Source organism: Mugil cephalus, chromosome 6, assembly GCF_022458985.1.
Source record: "Mugil cephalus isolate CIBA_MC_2020 chromosome 6, CIBA_Mcephalus_1.1, whole genome shotgun sequence".
NCBI classification, from domain to species: Eukaryota; Metazoa; Chordata; class Actinopteri; order Mugiliformes; family Mugilidae; genus Mugil; species Mugil cephalus.
The window spans coordinates 3,316,097-3,338,232 of record NC_061775.1 but is presented as its reverse complement, the minus strand read 5'-3'; the positions used below and the strand labels follow the sequence as shown (position 1 = coordinate 3,338,232).

The 22,136-nt window shown below is 42.9% G+C and overlaps 2 protein-coding genes across 3 annotated transcripts; one reads left to right on the top strand and one right to left on the bottom strand.

Annotated features, from left to right (window-relative positions):
* Positions 1–5,145: 5,145 nt before the first annotated feature.
* mydgf (myeloid-derived growth factor) lies at positions 5,146–13,294 on the top strand. The gene is made up of 6 exons (XM_047587161.1): positions 5,146–5,393; positions 6,689–6,739; positions 6,825–6,886; positions 7,165–7,246; positions 10,309–10,381; positions 11,827–13,294. Exons 1-6 carry the CDS (start codon positions 5,232–5,234, stop codon positions 11,904–11,906), a joined length of 510 nt encoding a protein of 169 aa, XP_047443117.1. The 5' UTR covers positions 5,146–5,231; the 3' UTR covers positions 11,907–13,294.
* Positions 9,772–21,398, bottom strand: LOC125009316. Of its 2 annotated transcripts, XM_047587160.1 has the most exons (4): positions 19,600–21,398; positions 16,105–17,169; positions 13,041–13,172; positions 9,772–10,009 (listed from the first exon to the last, which is right to left on the bottom strand). In XM_047587160.1, exons 1-2 carry the CDS (start codon positions 20,701–20,703, stop codon positions 16,252–16,254), a joined length of 2,022 nt encoding a protein of 673 aa, XP_047443116.1. In that variant the 5' UTR covers positions 20,704–21,398; the 3' UTR covers positions 9,772–10,009; positions 13,041–13,172; positions 16,105–16,251. The 2 variants fall into 2 exon arrangements, with proteins under 2 accessions (XP_047443116.1, XP_047443115.1); XM_047587159.1 differs by lacking the exon at positions 9,772–10,009 and having other exon boundaries at positions 11,989–13,172.
* Between the last annotated feature and the right edge of the window lie 738 nt (positions 21,399–22,136).

The window sequence follows — 22,136 nt, the reverse complement described above, 5'->3', positions numbered from 1 at the left end:
GACATCCAACAACAGCAACTGAGCAAAATAAACTTAAAAGCAGCAGTAATTTGTATCTCAAAAGAAACATTTTTATGTTTTCTGTAAAGTGGAATATTTTTAATTGGCTGCATTCTTGCAAAGTCTTAATGAGTAAGGAAGAAGTTTCAGGATGCCTGTAAGAGGAATATGACAGGTGGGAGCTGAAACGTGGAGTGCATCTTTTGGATTCCTCAATATTATCTCTCGTTGTACTGGAGCTACTAGCCTCACTCAATGACTTACTTTTGTAGAGAGTCTTATTGCAAAATGAAGTAACAGCCAGTTACCACTACCCCTCTTCCTCTGTTCTCCAATATGAGTGTTGATGAGGCTATCTCTGTTTATTTTTACACTATGCAAAGCATTACAAATTACTGATGCATCCACTGATAATCTTATGAAACGTATCCGAGATAAGATGGAAATTTCAGTGCGTGCGCCATATGTTTTATAAACACATCACACTAGTGTGACGGAGGGTCAGGCAGAGCCTTCTGCGCCGCTACCGGTGCTGTTTGCTCAGGGCAGGCTGACAAGCTAAGGCCGTCAGTTGTGTAGGAATGACTGAGGTGCAGAGTTGGCCCTGCTGGGGATGGCGAAGAGGAGAGAAATTCCACAGATCCACTGACGGCCAGGAAAACCCAACAGCAAACTGCTGACATCAGCGTCTCTGCCACTGAACCATTCTTATCATGGGCTCACTGTCTGTGAGGCCATGCCCAAAGGTCTGACTGTCTGAGACTCCTGGTCAACAAGTGTCAGAGCCAAGAGGCTAGACTTGATGAGACTCAATTTATTCCTTACACACTCTCTCCGAAACACGTATTCACCAACACACTAAATACAGATGTCACACTATATGCATATGCACATATGGATATGCAGAACACGAAGGCAGGGGATACGATTTAAAAGCTTTCTGTTTTCCCTTGAGGCCTGAGTAGAATTAACCAAACATGTTTGAGAGGGAATTGATTGCTTGCAGGTAAACAGTAGCAAAGACAGCAAAAGAGCCAAAAAATCCTGCTAGCATGGCATGCTTCTTAAGCAAAGATCAAATCAGTCAAACTCAGTGGAATCTGTCTGGTTGTAGCAGTTCTCCACTTCAACTACATTATTGCGTCTAAAGTTGCTAGTGGGACTATGAAAATGGGTGTCAGATTGAACCAGAAGTCTTGTCCTGGATATTTGTGATCTGGATATCTACACATATCAGCCACCACACTGCCAGGAGAAGTAAATAACGTTGTCCATCTTGTGACAAGCAGTCATCCCCAGCAGGATGCAGGATGCAGACAAAACTGCTTAGGGACAACTCAAAAAACACGAAGAACAATACAAGGTGTTGACCTGGCCTCCAAATTCATTAGATCTCTGTGGGATGATCCACAGAATCCCCCTCCCCACAACCGATTAACAACACTGTTACCAAACACCACAGGACACCCTCAGAAGGCCCATGTCCATTCTCTGAGTCCCAACCGTTTTGGAGGCACAAGGGGGACCTACACAATATTAGGAAGGTGGTCATAATGTTATGCCTGATTGGTGTATATGCCACACGGGAAGCTCAAAAACATTGCTGTTGGTCACAAAAAGAGCAAAAGAGTCCAAAGAATCCCAAGTTGCTCTTAAACCATCAAATGAAGCAAACGGTCGAGTGTTTTTCCTGGAATTTTGGTGTTTCCAGCTAATTATTATGAAAGCAACGTTCCCCCAGGCTCTGTTTTGGTTCCCTTTAACTCCTGAAGGAGTATTCTGTCTCTTGAGCAAGTACAGTCTTATTATTTTAGCTGCATGCTGTGGCTAGAAAAGACGCTCATGAAGGTAGAGTTTGTGGTCAAGAAAACCAATGAAAAAAAGATCAGTAGTCACATTTCTGTGTAGTATATATATATATTTTGTCTGTGGCTCCATGGATATCTTTCTACAGGTCAAGCTTTTCAACTAACAGCTTTAATAATTTTCGCTGCAGCTTTAAATGTAAGGTTCAGATCTTGTCCATGATTTGTTTGTTCAGCACTTCATCTTAAAAAATTAAAAATTTAAACAACGTTTGTTAGTTAGAATTTCCTTGACAGAATGAGCCCACTGTGAAGAACTTACTGAATTATTAATTCAGCACTGACGGTGCAAAGATCAGCATTAAAGCTACATCCATCAGAGTAAATTTAACAGTTTTATGTTGATATCACCCCACACATCAGAACCTTGGCTGCAGAATTAACAACCCAATCAATGTCGTCAGTAATGAATAATGCATCTACATTTGCTTTTTTTTTTCTTTTCTTCGAAAGGAGTGTTCACTGATCTACATTGTCCCTGCTTAAATAAAGGAAGAAATGAAATAAATTAATAATGACAGCTTTAACCAACCAACTGGTAAGGAGAAATGTTCCAGTTTTATTTTGAGCTGAGAGGAACAGATGGAAACGCTTTCCTTCCCACAGAGATGATTCAGCTCTAAAGCATCTGCTTAATAAAAGAGCCAAATTAACTCTGATAGCTGTACAGTATATCAACACATATATAACTCCTGACATGTTGTGTGGATGTTATTGCTCCCTGCTGTGAATATAAATATGAGCTTCATCATTAGCGAAATGATTGAACTCTGGTATTGATGCTAATGTGCTAATGCTGTTTCTCTGTCTGTAGTCTGTGTTTACCTTTGAGGGGATTGTTTGTACATAGCAAAGAGTTTTGTGTGCGAGCAGGGGGGAAATGACTGAATATTTTTCTCTCCTGTTCCACATCCGAGCGTCAGACGTCCTGAAAGAGGAAACAATGTTTACCTGGGTCGGACAAGGACTCTCTGAATCTGACCATTTACACACCATTACACATTCAGCAGCTCTTCCTGTCTGAGATAGAAGAATATGTGGCCAACGATCGTGGTACTTTTCCTTCTGGAGCCCCTGTGTAAATATCAAAATACTCAACAGACTGTCCAGATGAATGCACGCTGTTATTAATCCTGTTATTGTATTATTTTTGGGCTGGGAAGTGGCACTGAGGAGGGATGCGGTACGGATGAGGAAGAGGAGTTGATGGAGGAGTGAAGTAAGCAGAGGGGAGGGTGGATAGGTTACCCAACAGAGACCCTCCAGTTATTTTTGGTCTGAATGTTCCTCTATATACTCGTATTGCTTTATGGGTTTTTACACATTACCGTCACACAAAGTTAGGGTGCCTTGTCTCATACCAAATGTGTGTCTTATGGTTCCAGAGACATGAAAAACACACACAGATGCAGACCAAGTGCAAACATAAGACTGAGCTGAAGTCTCCTGTTATTCAAAATGTTGTTTCACTGTGAAAAGAGAAAGTACATGTACAACATATGTTTGCACAGGCAGGTGTGGGTTTTTTGGAGAAATTGTATAAGAGAATACACTTGCAACATGATGAGGCACAGGTTTTCAAATCCAATCACGGTGTATCACAACTAGAGGAATTCAAAGAGATCAGAAGTGGGTCAAAACATTTTCCTTTCAGTTGTCATTGACTCATGTTTTTTCCTCCAGTGAAATTCTATTTCAATCTATTTGAGCAAACAAGTTTAGAATTAAAACTAAAAGTTTTATTGCTGTGTAAAAATAATATTACAGCACACACTTGTAGCCACGTTATTATTTCAGTACTGAGCGTCTAAGCACGGCACATGCACAATAGATGAAAATGTGAATATTCTTAATGTGCCAAAAATAAAACTCCTTGTACTGACACATTTCCAAGAGATGAACTGAATTAAGGTATGTTATGTTATGTGTGCACACACACACACACACACACACACACTATATATATATATATATATATATATATATATATATATATAACATAATATCTGTAATCAATTAAACACTTAAGTGTTTCTGTTATTTAGCCTTTCCCACTGACTAAAATGGGGATGTCAAAATAATAGAAACATGTGTCGGTTCAGCAAAATTTCATAATTCAATTCTACAGAATTAAAACATAGTTGAACAACAGCTCTCTCTGTAATAGCAAATGCTGAATACCAGAACCTTCATGAAGCTGAGGTTTAGTGCAGGACTGTTTACATTAGCAGGCATTCATTTTTACTAGTGTGTCTAATGAACTGGCAAGAGATTGTGTCTGTTTATCGTCATTGTCACTTATGTCACCTACTATCTATATATATATTCCTGTTACACTATAGAGAGCTTTTAAACAGATGGGCCTGCCCGTTCTGATAATACATAAACACAGTCCAGCTGAAATTCAGCTCCAGACAGTGAACATAAACCGACAGCTAAGTGTGCAGAGAATCTCAACATACTCTGAAGAAGACTCAGACATCAGACACATTATGATGTTCTCTGCAAATAATCTCCATTCATCTGCTTCCACCTAAAGACCGCATGAAGGATATCATCACAGTCAATACCTGCACATTGAGGAATGACTGAATGAGATCTTACATTGAGACATCAGTGACATCTCAACGCTCTTCATAATTTTTTTAGGAACACGAGATACACCTGGTTTATGACAACCTTGGCCAAACATCCTGGGCTATACGGCCAGGCAGAACGACAGAGAAAAGAAAGTCACAAAGAGGTGTATGTGTGTGTGTTTGAGTGTGTGCGCTCTAAAGTCTCCAGTGAGTCTCTCTACCATCTATAGGGACAAGAACTCAGACGTTATTCTGGTCTGGCTCTTCCATATTGCCAAAGTTTCAAATACCGGTGAAATCTTTTAAGCTGAATCAGAATCAACATTGGAGGAAGTATCTCTCACTCTCACTCTTCTACTATTGTTTTTGACTGACACTTATTTGCACGTTTCAGTGCTGATTTTTTTTTATTTTATTATTATTATTTTTTTAACCGGAATATTTACATTTAACAGCCTTGCATTGGGGAAAAAAAGAAAATAAATTTGAACGAGGGCGATACCGTGTGGCCGCAATTGGAAGGGTTGACATGACTCATGTATGCTACATTTTATGTCCAAATATTTAGTAGTAAGTAGTCCACTTTTTAAAGACACGCGCACGTGTTAATAATTTTTAGTTGTGAGCTTATTGTATCTGTACTTCTCAATGTATTTTTGTTTGTTGTTATTATACTTACTGGTTTCGTATGAGACGCAGATTGTGACGACATTCACAGTCGACGGGACAGCTGGTAACCGGGTTGCAGCTGAGCTACACACACCAGCAGACATTAGAGGAGGAAGAGATGGCCAGACAGAGTAACTCCAGTGTACTTAATTCGGTGCTTCTGCTGGTACTAGCGCTGAGCTCGACATCTGTCCATGCTCAGGCTTCTTCTGATGGGACAAAGACGGTGGAGTTCAACGTTAAACCGGGAGGAGTGGTGCACACTTTCACTGAGGGGGTTGTAAGTAGCTGCATTTAATATTCTCGTTATTTCACACAATTACTTTGAGTTTTAAAACACTCAAAGCAAGCCCCACGCTACGTTCAAACATTTCCTATTCTCAGTAAATTTGAATGAGGTTTAATTCACCGTGTAGGTTTTATAATTCGCTCTATTGTTATTGTCATTGACTGGTCGGTAATTGACACAATAATGACACAAGTATATACATAGGCCGGGCTTTGCTGTGTTGAACAGCTGTTTATATTTGTTAAACTCCAGCATATTTGACATCTTTGAACGACTTCAGCGAAAAAACTACATCACACAGGTCAGCTGTAGTCGGAGATTGATGACGACACAGCCTGTGAGCGGCTGACACGTCGCTGCGAGAGCGCCACAACGGCTCCACTGATTGGACGATACTGTGAATGAATCATATGCTTTCACTATTGTTACAAATGCGTTTTAACGAATGTAATGAAACTAATTATTTGTTGAATGTGATTTTTCCCCCATATTTTATGTATTATCAGGCTAACAAAATATCTAACATAGTAGCAAACGCACAAGCTTTTGTTTGTTTGTTTGTTTGTTTATTTATTTTTTTTTGGGGGGGGGGGGGGTTTGACTTGCCAAACCAGGAAAAGAGTCGTTGTTACTGAGAATATTAATGGTGGCTCTGATTAGGTGTGACAATATGGCTAAAAATCATTAAAATGATCAATTTTATGATTCTGCAATACACTTTATAAGAAGGCTAAATACCAGCAAAATCAATCAAAATTAAGAAATAATCTGGTGTTAAATGTTCCACTTTAATGCCTTGCGTACATAACAGTAAAGTCTTGAATTGTGTTGTAAAGTCTTTTATTATCAAATCTATACTGGATCCAATACATTTCAATAACCTGAAAATATCATCGTCATATGGTGATCCTGGGATAGACTTCAGCCCCCCACAACCCTCCAGATAACAAGCAGTCTTAGAAAATAAATACATTAATGAATATGGTGACCCTTATTCACAGTGATATGCAAACATGTGTAACAGTCAGTTATGGGTGTTTTTCTCTTGGGCTTTCTTAACTAGAACTGGAGCCAGAACAATTTATAGTGATACAACACATAGGCAGCTAATCTTTGTGAAGTTGTAAACATCTTTTGCTGATCGATCAACGACTCCGGTCATGAAGGTCTGTTTGGCCGAAATAATTAGTAGATTAATGGAACTTGTTAATAGTATATCAAAGGAACTAATCAATGATCATATGGTGCTCTGACTATGTACTTAATGGTTCACTGTCTCATTGCAGAAGGACTACGAATGCTCATTCACTTATGCCTCACAAGGGGGAACCAATGAGGTGAGCGTCTCTGCCCTTCGTATTATTCATTATTGATTACAGGAGGTTTCGTGCTAAAATATTTCTCTGCTTCTCTGCAATACAGCAATGGCTGATGAGTGTGGGCCTGAGTGACGACGACAGACTGTTTTCTTGCTCAGTGTGGAGGTGAGACAAAAACACACACACACACACAATACAATACAGAACATGTTCAGCTGCCTCTTCTTCGGTGACCCTGATTTTAAGTGTGTCACCGTTGCAAATGCGTCCCATCTGTGTCTCCACTGAGTCACCTTATTGATGTTAGTCATTCGTGACTGAAAGAGAGTGGACGAGAAACTACTCTTCTAACATGCTGGTTTAAATGTACTCATGTGTGACTTAATTAATGTATGCAAATGACACAATCTTGATAACAAACGTTTCTCTTTCATTTATGCCAGGCCTCAGGGGAAATCATACCTGTTTTTCACCCAGTTCAAAGCCGAGCTGAAGGGAACCAAAATTGAATATGCCAACGCATATGTAAGTATGAAGAAACATTAATTTAGCTTTCAGCTGTGCTGTTTGCATGACTTTCCTTTTAAGCTGTCTGCTGATCCTCATCGGGGATGCCCAGCTTCCCGGTCAGCAGCTAGATTGATTTTTTTCCTACTGAGTTCAATATAATAAGCTCACTGATGGCAACCAGCCATCCAGTTCAGGAATTAAGGTACCTTATACAACATAGCTGGATAGAAATGGATCTCTTATATCTTTGCCTCTCATTTTAATTAGAGGAAGTCAAAGTTATGATGACTCAAACTTTAAATCCTACTTTCGGTGCATTCAGTGCAGGTCTTTCTAACTAAAGTAATTCAATAAGTATGCAGCCCATAAAAAAAATCAAATTGCACACTTGTATTCCTCAGTGTTCTAATTCATCATAAGCCAAATTGCACCCCAAACTGCACAGTGTAGATTATAATAGTGTTGGTGCAACACATCTCAAAAGCTCCTCGGGCGTTTCTCCTGCTGAGTGATTAGTTTGAATGCTGCTCGTGTCGGACAGCAACCTGCTCGCAGGACTTTAGTGCCTAACAAAAGCGAACCGTAGCAAAGAGTTTCTGCTTGGTGTTGCCTCGCTGTCTCAGGCATCCTGTCAACCCGGAGATTAAAGCTTTTCACTCCGGAGTCCAAAATAATTTTCAAGTATCTGCACAAATGTCAGAAAACCGAGCCAAACCACTGGTGATGGACATTTTTGTGCATCCTGCATATAATAAACCATCAATCTACACACAAGCAACACAGCATTTCATACATTTTTCATCAGACTCAGGGATAAAAGTTGAGGCAGACGTCTCAGCCTGACAGTTTTTTAATTGTCCTGGACCACGTAACTGATGTGGGATTGAAACCGCTGTCTTCTGTGACAAATTATGTTAATGAGATTGGGCTTTCTCCTGGATTTGCACGTTTATTAAGTGCATCTGACATTTCCTTATGGGTGAGAGTTAAAGCCATAGTGTCTCTTCTGTTGCATTGAGACCATTACAAGACCATTTAACGTAATACTGATTTACACCGATCAGCACCATGTAAATCTCTTTTATATGGTAGGTTTTTATCAGCTCTCTGTGGTGACATATTCACACTAGTGGCAATGCCTTTTACACCAGATCACAATAAGTGTTTGACAGAACTGACGACGGGAGCAATGAATTAGTCAACAGCAACTAGGAGCAGGGCGGAGCCTTTGAGGGGGTCATGAATGTAACTAGGGTTCTATGAATATGTCTCTGGTGATCGGAAAGAACTGAATAAAAACTAGAAAGAGCCAAAGAAATGCTTCAAATGCTTCAGATGAAAAAAGAAGTTCTGTGTTCTGAGTAAAGCTGTCTTCACACTAATTGTGAAAACGGGCTACAGTTAATTTTCAGCAGAAACTGGCCGTGTGAAGTGAAACTGACAGCCAACACTTTATTAAGGGATGGTTGTGCTGTGCTACACGTCAAAGCTGAGCTTGCTTCAACTTTAATCAACGCCTCAGTGACGCCATGGCACATCTACCAACCACATGTATTTCTTTCTCCAGTTAGTTTGTCCAGTGGGTAACAACATCCAACAATGTCAAGGACCGCTTGAGCAACAGTGTAGCTAGCAATGTTTGACAGTTTTTTAACTTTAGTTGCTCCGGTTTGGAGAGCGCTGAAAATAGAAAGGGGACTTTAGACGGTAGGAATCCATCACATGGACGGTGTTTGTGTAGTTATTGTCTTTGTCAGAGTCAGATAAGATCTGGTGTCTCCATACTTTTGTCTCTTCAAGCTCACAAAGAGCCATAGATATTTAGGAAGGATTGCAGTTATTATTTTAATTACCACTCCTCCTGATTGACTCTTTTTCAATTTATGGTTTATTAATTTAGTTTATTGAAATGTCTGAAAACAGTCAAAAAATTCTCTATTTCCTAAAGGCCTGTGCACATGGAAACATTCCTTGTTTTGTCTGACTGGCAGCTCTGAACCAAAAAGATATGTTTTATGTAACAATGACGTAAAGAGAGAAAAGGAGAAAATGGCATGAGCTTCCACCAGGTATTGTACTGCAGCCAAGTATCAAAAGATTCAGATTTGTTTTCTGTTGACTGTTTCATTTCTTTCAGTACTATAGGGTTGACAGTCGTATAAAGAATAAGAAATTCTCCCCAACCAGAGGTGTCAGCTCCATAACTGAAGGAAAACTAAAGTTTCTTCCACAGGATTTTTCTAGCTTGATGGTTCAGAGTTCTGACTACTTTAGATTAATCGTCACCTCACATGCTGACCTGAGAGACTGAATGTTCCCGGCAATACAGTCAAGACTTGAACTGAATAAAATGTGCTGTCACTTGCACTTTAGACCTTCATTGTGTTTTACTGCACGTCTCCTCCACTGATGCCTAGGTCTCCATGGAAACCTATGATATGCTCCCAGTGTCTCTGTGCATTTTTAGATCGACGGTCTTGTAGTAAGCTACACCAAAGCTGATAACAACCTTGACAAACTGCAAACCAGTAGAGACGACAAGAGTCACGTAAAAACTTTATTTGCTCCTGAAATCCAACTAAAGATCATGTCACAGATAATGTGTAATGGAAGGTTAATGTCTGAGCTCGGTCGCTTTGCGGAGGCCTGCCGTGTCAGATGTGGTCGTCTGTGAAGTGGAGCACACCTTGACACGCCTCCTTCCCCCAGCAAGGACAGTCCTGACACACTGTCATTAGTGCGAGCACATGTTTCCTCCTCCTGCTCTGGCTCCGTGCCCTGCAAGCAAAACACAAACACACAGAAAATAACTACTAAATGATGGGACTAAAATAACCTCACATACACTAACAAACGCACCTGCCACCCCCACTCAGCATCTCCTTGACCTTGCCGTCACATCCTCCCACTTCCCCCGGCCCGTCTGTTGCAAAAAGAATTGTTGTCTTTGCCGCCTCTCATCCTGTTTTATTTTTCTGTTCTTTTTCATTGTTTCTTTTCCTCTCTTCACCCCGTTCTCCACCCTATCTCCTCCTCCTCCTCCTCAAATTCATCGTGGCTGCTGCGTGCGTTTCCAGTCGCAGACAGCTGCAGCAGGAAAGAGTGACATGCCTTTGAGGCCGGAGGAATTTACCATAGGAGAGTCAACAGGTGAGAAATTGATTGTGTTTCTAAGTGTTCAATCAACTCCCTCCGCTTGTCACATCAATCTCTGTCACTCTGCCTCCCTCCATCACGTTGCAACTTCCCTGCTGATTTTTCTCTGAAGCATATGCTCCAGCTGTGAGTGGGTTGTCATTTGTCCCCGTAGCGTTATTTGTTGTTATTCAGTTTCTGCACAAATCCCCTCCACAACTTTAGTTCCAGACTGTGATTTGCAGGGTTTGACAAGTCACGCCGACCAGCAGTTTACTTTCACTGTCATTTTCAACAGATTAGACTCCAAAGTACAGAGGCTTATTGACTCCAGACCCAGCGACTATTACAGATTTAAGCATAATCCCATCACAGGGAAACACATGCAGTCATTATTTGAGGATGTAGTGCTTAAAAGCAGTACAGCATGTAAATTACTTCTTGTTTAATCAATCACTTGCCTGGAAATACCAAATGTTAAATTCATCATTCATTCATTCATCGTTTAATTGTCCTAAACTGCACCACCTACAGGACAGTGAAGTAACTGCAGTTCAGACCTACAGATAAATGTCATCACCTGCAGGCAAAGAAAATGATGATTTGTGCTACCTGAAAGCAACGACTGTTACATGTCCACTGTTGAATAAAGTTAGATGTCTGGCAGCAGAAGTACAAGGAAAAGCCGGCAACAGGGATCTGACTACTGGTAACAGTGCAAGACGTTCTGGGAAAACTAGAAGCGCAATCGCTCACTGAACGTGGTAAATAGTCGACTGTTGGCTTTGTGTTCCGTGGCCCTTAGGCATTAGAGGAAACGGTAGTCTGAGGGAGGCTAGCTGTTTCTACTTGCCTTCCGTCCCTATGCTAAGCTAGCCTAGCCACATTCTGACTGCAGCACTCTTGTTTTCATTCTCAGACAGAAAGCAAATAGTCTTCCAAAATGTTCTACTATTCCTTTAATATTTTAAATTCTATACAACAACCTACTGGTTTATGTTGAAACACTAAGGGCAATTTAGTCAAGAAACAAATGTAATCCTAAATTTGTTTCTTTTATCTATTTTTCTTAATTAATGAATGAGGGTTAGGAACCACCACCAGCCTTTCCTCCACAGTAAATTGAAGGACAGTATAAAAGTCTAATTCAGCAGAAAATCCGCTGTATCTATTAAGTTAGTGTATGTAAAACACAAACAGCAGGTTTACCAAGTGATGTTACACTCATCGCCTCTCGCTGTGACAAATGGCATAATTGCTACGACTACACCTGTGGACGGAGCACACCAGTATCTCCGTGTCTAATCTGCTGATGCTGCTTTTCTTGCCAGTGTACGGTGCAAGTTGGCCCACAGGTCTAAAACTGCTGGCTCAGCGCTGAAGTGATGCTGGTTTTGGGTGCTTTGCATGCTTTTGTAGTTGTCATGTGTCTCTGGCAATAATTTTCTCTCCCCCTTTAGTGACCCACAACGATGGAAAGTTCAGCGCTCAACTCTCCAAACTGACCGCCATTGGACGAACACGACACGATGAGCTGTAATTGGTCAGAAGTCTGACGCACGTTTTGGCTAATCAGAGCACCTCGGTGAGCCCTGAATCGTGTTTCAGCTCAGTAGTCGATGAAGGATGGATTTCTTTCTGAGTGACAACATCAACAAAAAAAAAAAAAAAAAAATGAAGAAGGATGATACCAACATTGCCTCGAGAGCAGCTTATGAGTCAGTACATTAATTATCTGGTGTTTTCTGACCACAGTGGATTTAAACAGCTTGGGATAAAAAGAAAAAGAAAAATAACAGCGAAACATCAGTTGCGTATCGGGATTTTTGTCCTAGTTAAAATTCTGGCTGAAGATAAAGTGCTTCCATAATTGTTTCTTAGTTTCTGAGCCTACAAGATTTACAGGGAATAACTCTCATCTGATCCACCGGGGATGTATGTGAATGTATAGAGGATTGGTGTCAAGTGTATATAACATATTTAGACTAGGGAGGGATTTATCTATCTTGTGTAATCCTGAGAGGAAAAGTGAGTAATCCTCAGTATCGTCATCGCACACATAAACAACTATAATTTCCAGTCTTGTTCTGATCCGAGATGCCGTAGAGAGAAATGCCTCTGTCCCCTCTCTCTTTTTTATCTCTTCTAGATAACTTTAAGCTCTGCATTTGATCTCCCATCAGTCACGATCATAGATTTTTTCGTTTGTTTGTTTTGATCTTATTTTTGGGTCTGAAGCTATACGTTTAATAGGGTAGATAGCAGCTTCTTTACATGATACTAAGAGAACGAGAAGCAACATGCACAGAAGATTTCACCGTGTGACGACATCATTGTAGATTCCCTAAATCCTGATCATTGTAATTCGACACATGTAGCAGGTGACGCAGCAGAGGATTCAGATCTTATCTTTTTTTCTTTCTTTTTTTTTTAACACGCGCTACTTTCCGACTCTAGAGTCCCTTGTTAACCCTTCTTGAACCCTTTCATCTTCTCAGTGCCACATGTGTGGATCGCTGTGCAGGTTTCAGAGGGGCTTCGTTATTACTGGCTGCCTTCATCTGCCTCACACTGATCCACACAAGTGTCCAGAGGATGAGTTCTGGGGATTCTTTTCAGATTTGAGGATTCTTTTGATTTTATCGTGGGGTTGCATTAGTTGTCATTTTTGTACCTTCTTTTGCTCTGGGTTCCATTTCTCTCATCTGTCTGGAGGTGATCCTCTAGATTTGAGGAAATGCTCGGCAGGAACGTTTCCCCCTTCGTCACCGTGGAGGGTACTTCTGGAAATAATCACATCCAGATCCTGACCAGATAGAAAAACAAACACACAACGTTACTTATTTTGTACGTGCTTATCTTTTTCTACCATTGTTCTGATTGATGACGAAATGTGATGGGTGTTTCAATAAAGACATGTTGTCACTACTCCGGAGATAAGTCAGTGTTTTTGTCTCGTAATGTCAGTCATGATCTGATTGAACCTCCCACGGTCTTATTAAAGGGTAAACATGAAAAGAGAGGAGAAATTTGAGTGGCAGCGTCGAGGCATTAAATATTCTGAGCACTGTTGGAGCCGAGCTGCTGCGAACATTGTGGGTAGCATTTTTATGCCCCATTCCATCTGACCAAAGTACCGTAATATTAATACAAGCACTAATATATTTCTAACTTCACCTCGGTTTTTAAGCAGCATAAAAAATGAGCCACTTCCGTCAAACATCATATTAAAACAAGCATTATAAAACATGTATTCTGTGAGCGCACTCAATTAACATATATTGTCCTCGGATAAATGTTTCCACGAGATAAAGAGCTTTCATTGTTTCTTCTTCATTTCTGAGGCTTTGCAGGGAGGATCGACTAAATCCAGAGCCACATATGGGAATGTATAGAGCGCTGATCATAGTGGGCTTATGGAGATATAGTGTCCGGAGGGATTTATTCATTTTATGTTGAGCCAAGAGAAAATCAGTCATCTAGATTGTCCTCAAATTGGCATCAGCTTGTTTGATGCATGAACTCCGTGTCTAAACTGCAGCCGCACACTTCAGGTGCGTTTTTCCTGTAAAATGTAGCATTGACTGTGAAACAGTTGTGGAGAAAATCTCTTGTGTAGCAACACCTCGGCAGCACCGAGCTTCAACAAGATCAGGACAATCTGTGCAAACAAACACCCACAGAGTCCCCTACTTGTAATTAAAAGCATCTTATACTGTGACTATTTTAGACTGTGATTTCCAGTTCTGTGGCCTTTGCAGGATTTTTCTGCAGGGTTCTGACACTTTGTTCTCCAGCCTGTTGTCCCATTGAGTAATATGTCTCTGTAGCACAATAGCTCTTTGTTTATCTTCAGTTCAGTCTGTGGGACTCAGAGCTGCCTTGTTGCTGTCATCCAAAGCCTGAACACACATCACCACTGTTTACTATCTGGCACTCTGGATGTTTACTTTCAACTTTTCCCTTCACCGTACAACCATCAGGAAACTATATATACACACTCTCCTGCCAAGAACTGCCCTAGATTACATTGGCATGGATTAAAGAGCATCGATGAGCTTATAGCTGGTTGATCCACTGTTGTCCTCATCCATGTGGCCCTGTGACCCCTCATTAGTGGCTGTATGTTTGGTTGCAGCTGAAGGCCATTTTTCCTTGTTTTTTTTTTTTCAAGAACAATCTCTAGTTAAACTAGCAGAACATAGAGGGGCTTTCTGCGTTGTCTCTGTTTTTCATCAAATACCTGCAGAACTAATGACGTTTGGATCAGCCTCCGCTGTACTTTCAGCTCCGGTGGTAAGTGAGAAACACTAAAGACACCATTGTATAATCAGGGTGCATGCTGAAAAGCAGCGTTTCAGTGTTGCAATTGTGAGCGCGTTAGCATCATAATGTTCACATTTGTTGTGGCTGAGTACAGCCTCTGACACAGCAGTAGAGCCTTGATCATGAACCTCGACAGTTTTCTTTCTTTGCTAATATAAATATATGCTACATGGTCAAAAACTGACAAAGAAAATTAGATACTATTCAGAACTGTTTAAGAATAAATGTAATGTAATTTTGAGTCCCATTTACAGTCATCCTCACAACACATTTGGTACTCTCCAGAGCACAGAATGTGTTCTGGGTACTCCCATATGAGTAAAACCTACATCTACACAATTGAAACTGCATATTTGTTAACAGTGTTTTAGAGTTTGGGCCTTGGAGTTGAGTTTTCCAACACGCCAGGAAAGAAATGCAGATATCTGAACTGCACAAACATCAGTCAGTCTCAGTCATGTCATTCAAACTGTTGACAATGAGAACAGCGCCAGTGTTTTGTTTGTTTGTTTGTTTGTTTTAAAAAACACATTGAAACAAAAAGTAACATTTCAGAACGGACCATGTCACTGACCTAAATGAATAAACTTTCGATTTTCCCTGTTGTTTTTGTGTAATCAATGCGGCTGGCATTCGACTGTCTGTTTGCTCTCTTGTTCCTCTCTCACGCACCTGCCCCCTATTTCTCTCACGTTTGCATCTCATGACATTTGGCGGAGGGGAACAGATGGAGATTGCGGCCGGGTCAGTCAAGCCAGAGGCAGCAGAGGAGATGGAAATTTTGTAACACCAGGGGCTCTGTGAAGGGTACAAGAAAGGGCCAGCTGCCCCCTGTCTCCCCTGATGTGCACCCTGGTGCTGGGCCGGTGACCCACTCAGTCCAGAGCCACTCAGCCTGTTCACATCTCATTGCTAAGTTTCTCACATTATGAGACCTTTTCTTGTCTTCGGGATCTATCACAGATCTCTGACCTCACTTCCCCCGCATCTGCTTTTCCAACTGCTGAGCCGATGTGGTCTGAGCTGTGTCTACTTTGCGTTATAACATCCTGACTCCTGATAGCAATTATCTACCTCAGACAATGCTGATACATGTGAGTGGTTGTGTCTGGCTGCACGGGATGAAGTGCACTAAAGGAATCAGCTCTTGTCATTTTGCAATAATTACAATTTCCCTCACATTACTCTCTAATTAGATCTTGTCCTTTGCCCTTTAGCTGTATAGTCTGTGGGAGTCTAAGAGCTTGCTGCAAAGTGAACATCTGTATAGAAGCTCTTGTTTCCAGAGCAGTAACCCAAACAGCTGTTATTATGCCCTGTGTATGTTCAGCGTATGTACCCAAGAGAGCCGTAAAGAAAAGAGAGGGAAAAGAACGTTCAGAGAACCAATCTGTTCTGCCTGACATACTCACCCCAAATTGCGTCTGCGTCCTGTCACCTTGGAAACTTGGTCTTGGCTCAACTTGGCGAGCCTTAAATCACTCTCCACTCTACAGACTCGTGGCTGGTGCTGTGAATATGGCTCTGTTCGATCAGCCTCCCCCTCCTGCTGCATTGTCTCACACTGTGGTCGAGAGCAGCCTTCTTTTCTCTGGGTACGGAGGAACTTTGCGGGGCTCTTTTACTTTCTTTATGTGTTCAGAGAGTCTGTGATGGGGGTAAGGCGGAGGCTTGCGACCTCTGCGGCCTTGTGAAGTAGGTAGTTTAGCTGCAGCTGCAGGAGCGGTGGTGGACACGATCCGAGTCTCACAGTCTGTGGGTGGGCAGCCGGCAGACGGAGGCTGGGTGGATGATGGAGAGATCGGACTGGCAGATGGGAGGTCGCTTTGTGGGGTCTGATAAGAACCGACTTTGGTCTCAATGATGACAGAAGGGCTAAGGGCAGGGGGTGGGTAAGACTTTGGAGACAGAGGGGAGGGAGAAGAGATGGGGCTGATCCTGATGGAGGATGAAGCCCCAGGGGACTGAGGCTGAGAACCAGGACTGCTGGGGTGATGGAGGTTTACTGTTAGTGGGGAAAGACCAGGAGTGGGAGGCCTGACGGGGAGGCATTTTGGAGACAAAACGATGTGGTCAGGGGAGGTGAGGTTTTGAGGTTGAGGTGGGTTGGATGTTAGCAGGTGATTGGCGTGTGGCAGCGGCCCACCTTGTCTGGATGAGAACCCAGAGCTACAGGTGAAGTTGTGAGTCCTCTCTGATAAAAACCCAGAGTTTATCGGGCAAAGCTGTACATTCTGTGGAGACTGGCTCCTGGTATGGAGATCTCTCCTGAGGGTGCCAGATGAGTCCACGTTGTCTGGCAGGTGATCAGGCTCTGGTAGCCTCAGGTGGACGCTACCTACTGTCACCTCGCTGGAGCTGGAACCTGAGCTGTAGCTGCTGTCGCTGGGAGGCTTGGTACAGTCTTCTCCAACCCCCTGCTGCTCCTCATCATTCAGATCAATGGATGAGGTTAGGTGGTCAATCTGCTGCACCACCTTGAAAATACACACAGTAATTGATAAATGCAGTCAGTACCATGGGCAAATTAACCTCCCACTGACACATTTCTCACAAACGAGTCCAATGTTGTCGACAGAAATAAAGTAAAACTCAGCGCTTAGGGCCTGACTGGTAGATGTGTAGTTTGCAGTATGGTGGTGAATTAAAAGAAAACAGACTAAAAACTGTTTTTAAACTGGAAGATCAGTTTTCTTCCATCTTCACTATGACTCAGTCCGTGAAATCAAATGATGCCATAGTGTTGAAGTACATGAAACACTTAAAAACAGCAAATTCTCATGAGTGAGCAACTCACACTTAATATTTGGCATTTTCCTTGATTAATAATTTAACAACTTACACTTTACAACTGCTCAATTAAACTCAACTTGATCATCTCATCAGATAATTAGCCACTGGCAGTTTTCCTCTTTGCTTTGACAGCAGACGGCAGAAGAGAAGTGTAACGTGCCACACAGTTCCCAGGCTGAATTTGAACTGGCTCCACTGTGGCATCGGGACAATTTGAGCCAGTAAAATAATTGTAGCACTGCAGCTATTGAAATATTAAAATGTCAAAAATGAATTTCTTTTAAAGCGTTCTTTCTCATTTTGACCATTTCAGAAGCCACACGTACAGCTCTAATCTGTAAGTATGTCTCTAATACAAACATGTTGAAATCGCCCTAGAAAGGATGAGCCAATGGAAATGTGCATGTTATATAATATATCGTAGACAGGCATACATGTGCAGATTACGTTACCCGTGAGTGTATGCACAACGCACAAAGCCATGTTGGTAGATGCACACACACACATCCATGTAATGACGGAGGTCAGAGAGATTGGACAAAATTACGCTGGGGAAAATGGTTGACCTATCTGGCCACCTGCTCTATGATAAATCACAGATAAATCCTGCTGGCTGAAGTGTTATTTTGTTCTCTGTGTTCAACAACATCCTTACTGATGTCAAAGGGTGACCTGATTTATCTTTTTTTTTTTTTTTTATAATGCTGTAGCTTTTGGAGCCAGACATTACATATTACTTTGAAGTAGAGCAGCATGAATGTGTACGTCAAGTGACTCTGGGCAGGTGCTGCTTGTTAATGTCAGGAATCAGAGCTGATAAAAAAGGGACCGTGGCTTTCATGTGCTGGTCCCGAGAGTGTTTATTAAAGCCAATGTATTTCGACCCCTCAGGTCCTCGCATACACTGCTGATGAGTGCTGAGAGGCTTTTGGTGTGGGGCTAAATCATTTAGGATTTGTTTAAACCCTTATGTTTGTTGTATGTTTTTCTTGATGTTCTGAGTCACAGTGCAGTTTTCTTTAATCCATCGAAATGCCTCAGATGAAGATCACTATTATATGCATGCGTGAGCTTGCCTTGGTGATGTTTTTTCTCCTCCTGTCTGAGAGAGAGGTCTTTAGTACTGCTGTAATATGTGTATAGTCTTTCTAAAATGCTTTAAAGGCTCACTCCAGTGGCTGAACATTAAATATAACTGAGGGCCGATGCTCATGCAACAGAATGGTAAAACAGGCTTTGAAATAAATATGTGACCAAAGTCTTCTTTGGTATCTTCCTTTGATCTGTTGTCTCTGTTGTGAAAATCCAAGATTTTCTATTACACCGCCTACCCTCCTTCTTCCCTCTCTTTTCATGTAGACTATAAGCTCTTTCATCAATGTTATATTAATACTGTCACACAAAACCTCAAAATGAGGATGAGTATGTTTAACTGTGACCCAGCAGATGCAGATCAAATGCCAAGAGGAGAGAATTACGTGTCACTTTTGCTGGATGAGAGAGAATACAAGGCAGAGAGACTCAGACATAAATGGATTATAAAAAGCGTCGGATGCTATCCAGCTGCGCCTGGAGCAGCATCTGTCCATAAGAAGGGAGAGTGGAGGAAGAGATGAGAGGGGATGTTAGAAACAGAGATGCGGAGAGGAAGGCTTGGCCTAATGTCACACAGCATCATCTCAGCAACCTCTGAATGCATCAGGCAAATGGAGCATAACTATTGTCTCATTCACCTCAATGAAAATGTGCCCATGAGCTGAGCACTGTGCCCTGTGTGTGGAGACGGATGACAGAGGAGAGTTGGAGAAACAGTTCGCAAATTGCGCTGGATTCATGCAAACCCCGCTGCAGACTTTTTTTTAATGCATGTTTAATTCTGCTGAGGACGTGCATTTGCAGTCCGCCTTGTTATCGGTGAATGCACAAGCCCTCAAGGAATTTTTTTGGCAAAGCATGAACATTTCCTGCAAAAGAGAAATATTCTGAATTATTCTGAGACGATGAACATTTTCTAGGATGATTTTTATTTCACTCCTGGAAAGATATGCAGTGATTTAATAAGTGTAACGGCTGCATTTCAAACAACACTTACTTTGTTTCAAACGTCACATTACCTCTTTCATTTCCTGGTGCACGTCCCTCAGCGCGTTCAGAACCTGCTCCAGGTTGTCCACCACTCGTTTAATCTGGTTCTGAACCAGCTTCTTTCTGCAGCCTACTTCCTTCCTCTGTGATTCCCCTACGCTGTTCGGTCTGGGCCCGACCCACGTCTGGTTCTGACCCAGGATCGTGATCCGCTCAGAGCTTGGCCTGGGTTTCCTGGGGACCCGCAGAGTTGTGGTACAGCCCAGGCCTTTGTGAGGAATCTCAGTGGAGAAGATGACTCCGTTCAGTGGCCCATTGAAACCCTCCACAGGTGGCTCCCTCAGCACTGTCAGGTCTCTCTGACTCTGGGAGTTCCTGCTGTGTTTATTGACGTAGCTGAAGCTGGAGCTGAACCCATGCTGCCTCTCTGCTAGTCCCTGAGTGTCTGAGCCCAGCCAGCTGGATGAATGGAGGTCTCTCTTGCGGTAGGTAGTGTGACTGCCGTAGTCCCACACCTTCCCCCTCCTGTCCTCCATACACATCTCAACAGGCACCTTACAGTTTGAGTCCTCAGCGAGCAGCGCAGGAACAGGAGGGGGTCCCACTAGTGGCCCATATTTCCTGACCGTGTTGCTGGTCCTGTCATTCTGCGGCCGATGCAGGCTGTGGTTTATAACAAAGTGCTGGTTGTCCTGAGCAGCGGAGGAGCTGTCACACGAGCCCTGCAGCCCGTGTCCTGGGTTGTTCTCTGTGTTGGGGTCTGTGTCCAGCTCTTTAGTCTGGTTCCACCTGGCAGGACTGTCCTCTCTCTGTTTCCCCAGACTCCCTGGCAGGATGTGGTGTCCCCTCAGCACCACTGGCAGCATCTTCGCCATCCCCAAGCCATTACTCCGGAGTTCGCCCTTTTTTGCCCTGTCCTTTCCATGGATGGAGAAGAAACCGAGCCCTTTGGCTCTCTCCAGTGGGGTCAGATTGTTGCGGGCCTCTGAGCCCGATTTGTACGGTCCATTGAGCCCCAGGTCACTGCTGTGGTGTGGCTTCAAACTATTGCGCAGCCACGGGATGAAGTGAGGGGTGTGGGGCTTGAAGCCCTTCTGCTCCCCAGGCACTGGAGCCCCACTGTCAGAAAACATGGTGATGGATGATGTCCAGCAGCCTCATAGAAAGGAGATAAAGCAGGAGAGGAACAGGAGGACTCCTGAGACACCGACAGCTTCTTCCTCTTCTTCCATGAATCTCCTCCTACTTTTCCCATTAACATAACACTTTATCTGCTGTGATGTCTCTTTTCCTCCTCTCTTTCCCTTTCTCACACTGTCTCCCAAACTTTTATCTGCTTTTCCCTCCTCAGCTCAGGTCCCACCCACCCGCTCCCCTTTTTCCTGCTGAAAGCCCGTTTCTGATATTATCGTCCTGCCTTTTTCCTTGTGCTCTTCCCTCTGTTTTCTGCTCCTCCTCCCACTCTTGCCTCCGTTAGGATGCTCTTGAGCCCATCACCCCCTCGTCAGGCCGGCTGTGGAGATGCCGAGGGTCTCTGCCTCTCCGTCTTCTCTCTCTGCCTGCCTGCGTCTCACTGGCTCAGTTGCAGTGGAGGCTTCCTGTCTCTACATCTCTCTCTCTCCTTTCCTGTCTCTCTCCCCCCGCACTGCACTGCGCTGCCTCCTATCCTCTCTCTTTCTTCCTCCCACTCCCTCTCACTGCTCTGACTCCCTTTCTCTATTTCCCTCTTCTCTCCCCATCTCTACCTCCTCTCCCTGATACTCTTTGCTCTCATCTGAAAAGCCCTTATCGTCATCTGTCTTTCCAACTCTCTTCTCTCCTAGTCCCCTCTGTGTCACTACACCCCCCCTCCCCCTCATTGCCCCACCTCCAATTTGCCAAGGAGAACAGCTGAAGTTCAATCAAGACGCCAGTATTAATAATCCCCCTTTAGCGGTTGTATACCCACATGACTCCCCCTTCCTCCGTTCTCATCTGATTACTCCTTCCCTGGCACAGCCCTTCACAATTAAATGCTGCTTAGGACACCAGAGGGTCTTTAACGGAGAAGGGGGAGGATGGCAACAAGAAGGGATGAAGGAGGAATAGCAGGGGGCACATAATTGTGGACCTACAGGAGCAGAGATCAGCACCAGTTTGACAGAAACTATAAGTTGCTCCAGCTACAAACAACAGCCTTCCTGTGGCACGGCTCTCCCCAGCTTATTGTAACTGTCAGCAAACAGTGTCATGTTACATCCCAGTTGTTTTTATTTTATTTTTTATTTTTTGCCACACATCCAACTTGTATTTGTTCCAATTATGCAGAGACAGCTGCTGTTTTCAGCATTATCAAATGTTTCTCATTTAAATTCCATTTCTTGGCTGTTCGGATTGGATTTCTGGCGTCTGACAAGCTCATAGATGCCTCCTAGGCACCTTTTCACTCAGCTGCCACTGCGTAGACGGGACCCTCCCTCTCTGGCAGCATCCAATATGAAAAGACGGCAGCGGCGCCACACAAAAAGCACTGACAGTTAGCTGTCACTCAGCGGTGAGACACTCCAATCATTTGTCATTCTGTTAG

What these genes read in the sequence shown, in the direction of transcription:
- LOC125009316 (XM_047587160.1), bottom strand. Translation starts at nt 20,703, where the DNA reads ATGTTTTCTGACAGTGGGGCTCCAGTGCCTGGGGAGCAGAAGGGCTTC. An exon ending in TGCACCAGGAAATGAAAGAG is followed by an intron (nt 17,170 to 19,599) that starts GTAATGTGACGT and finishes TGTATTTTCAAG; the next exon opens with GTGGTGCAGCAGATTGACCA.
- mydgf (XM_047587161.1), top strand. Translation starts at nt 5,232, where the DNA reads ATGGCCAGACAGAGTAACTCCAGTGTACTTAATTCGGTGCTTCTGCTG. An exon ending in TTTTCTTGCTCAGTGTGGAG is followed by an intron (nt 6,887 to 7,164) that starts GTGAGACAAAAA and finishes CATTTATGCCAG; the next exon opens with GCCTCAGGGGAAATCATACC. An exon ending in TACCATAGGAGAGTCAACAG is followed by an intron (nt 10,382 to 11,826) that starts GTGAGAAATTGA and finishes CTCCCCCTTTAG; the next exon opens with TGACCCACAACGATGGAAAG.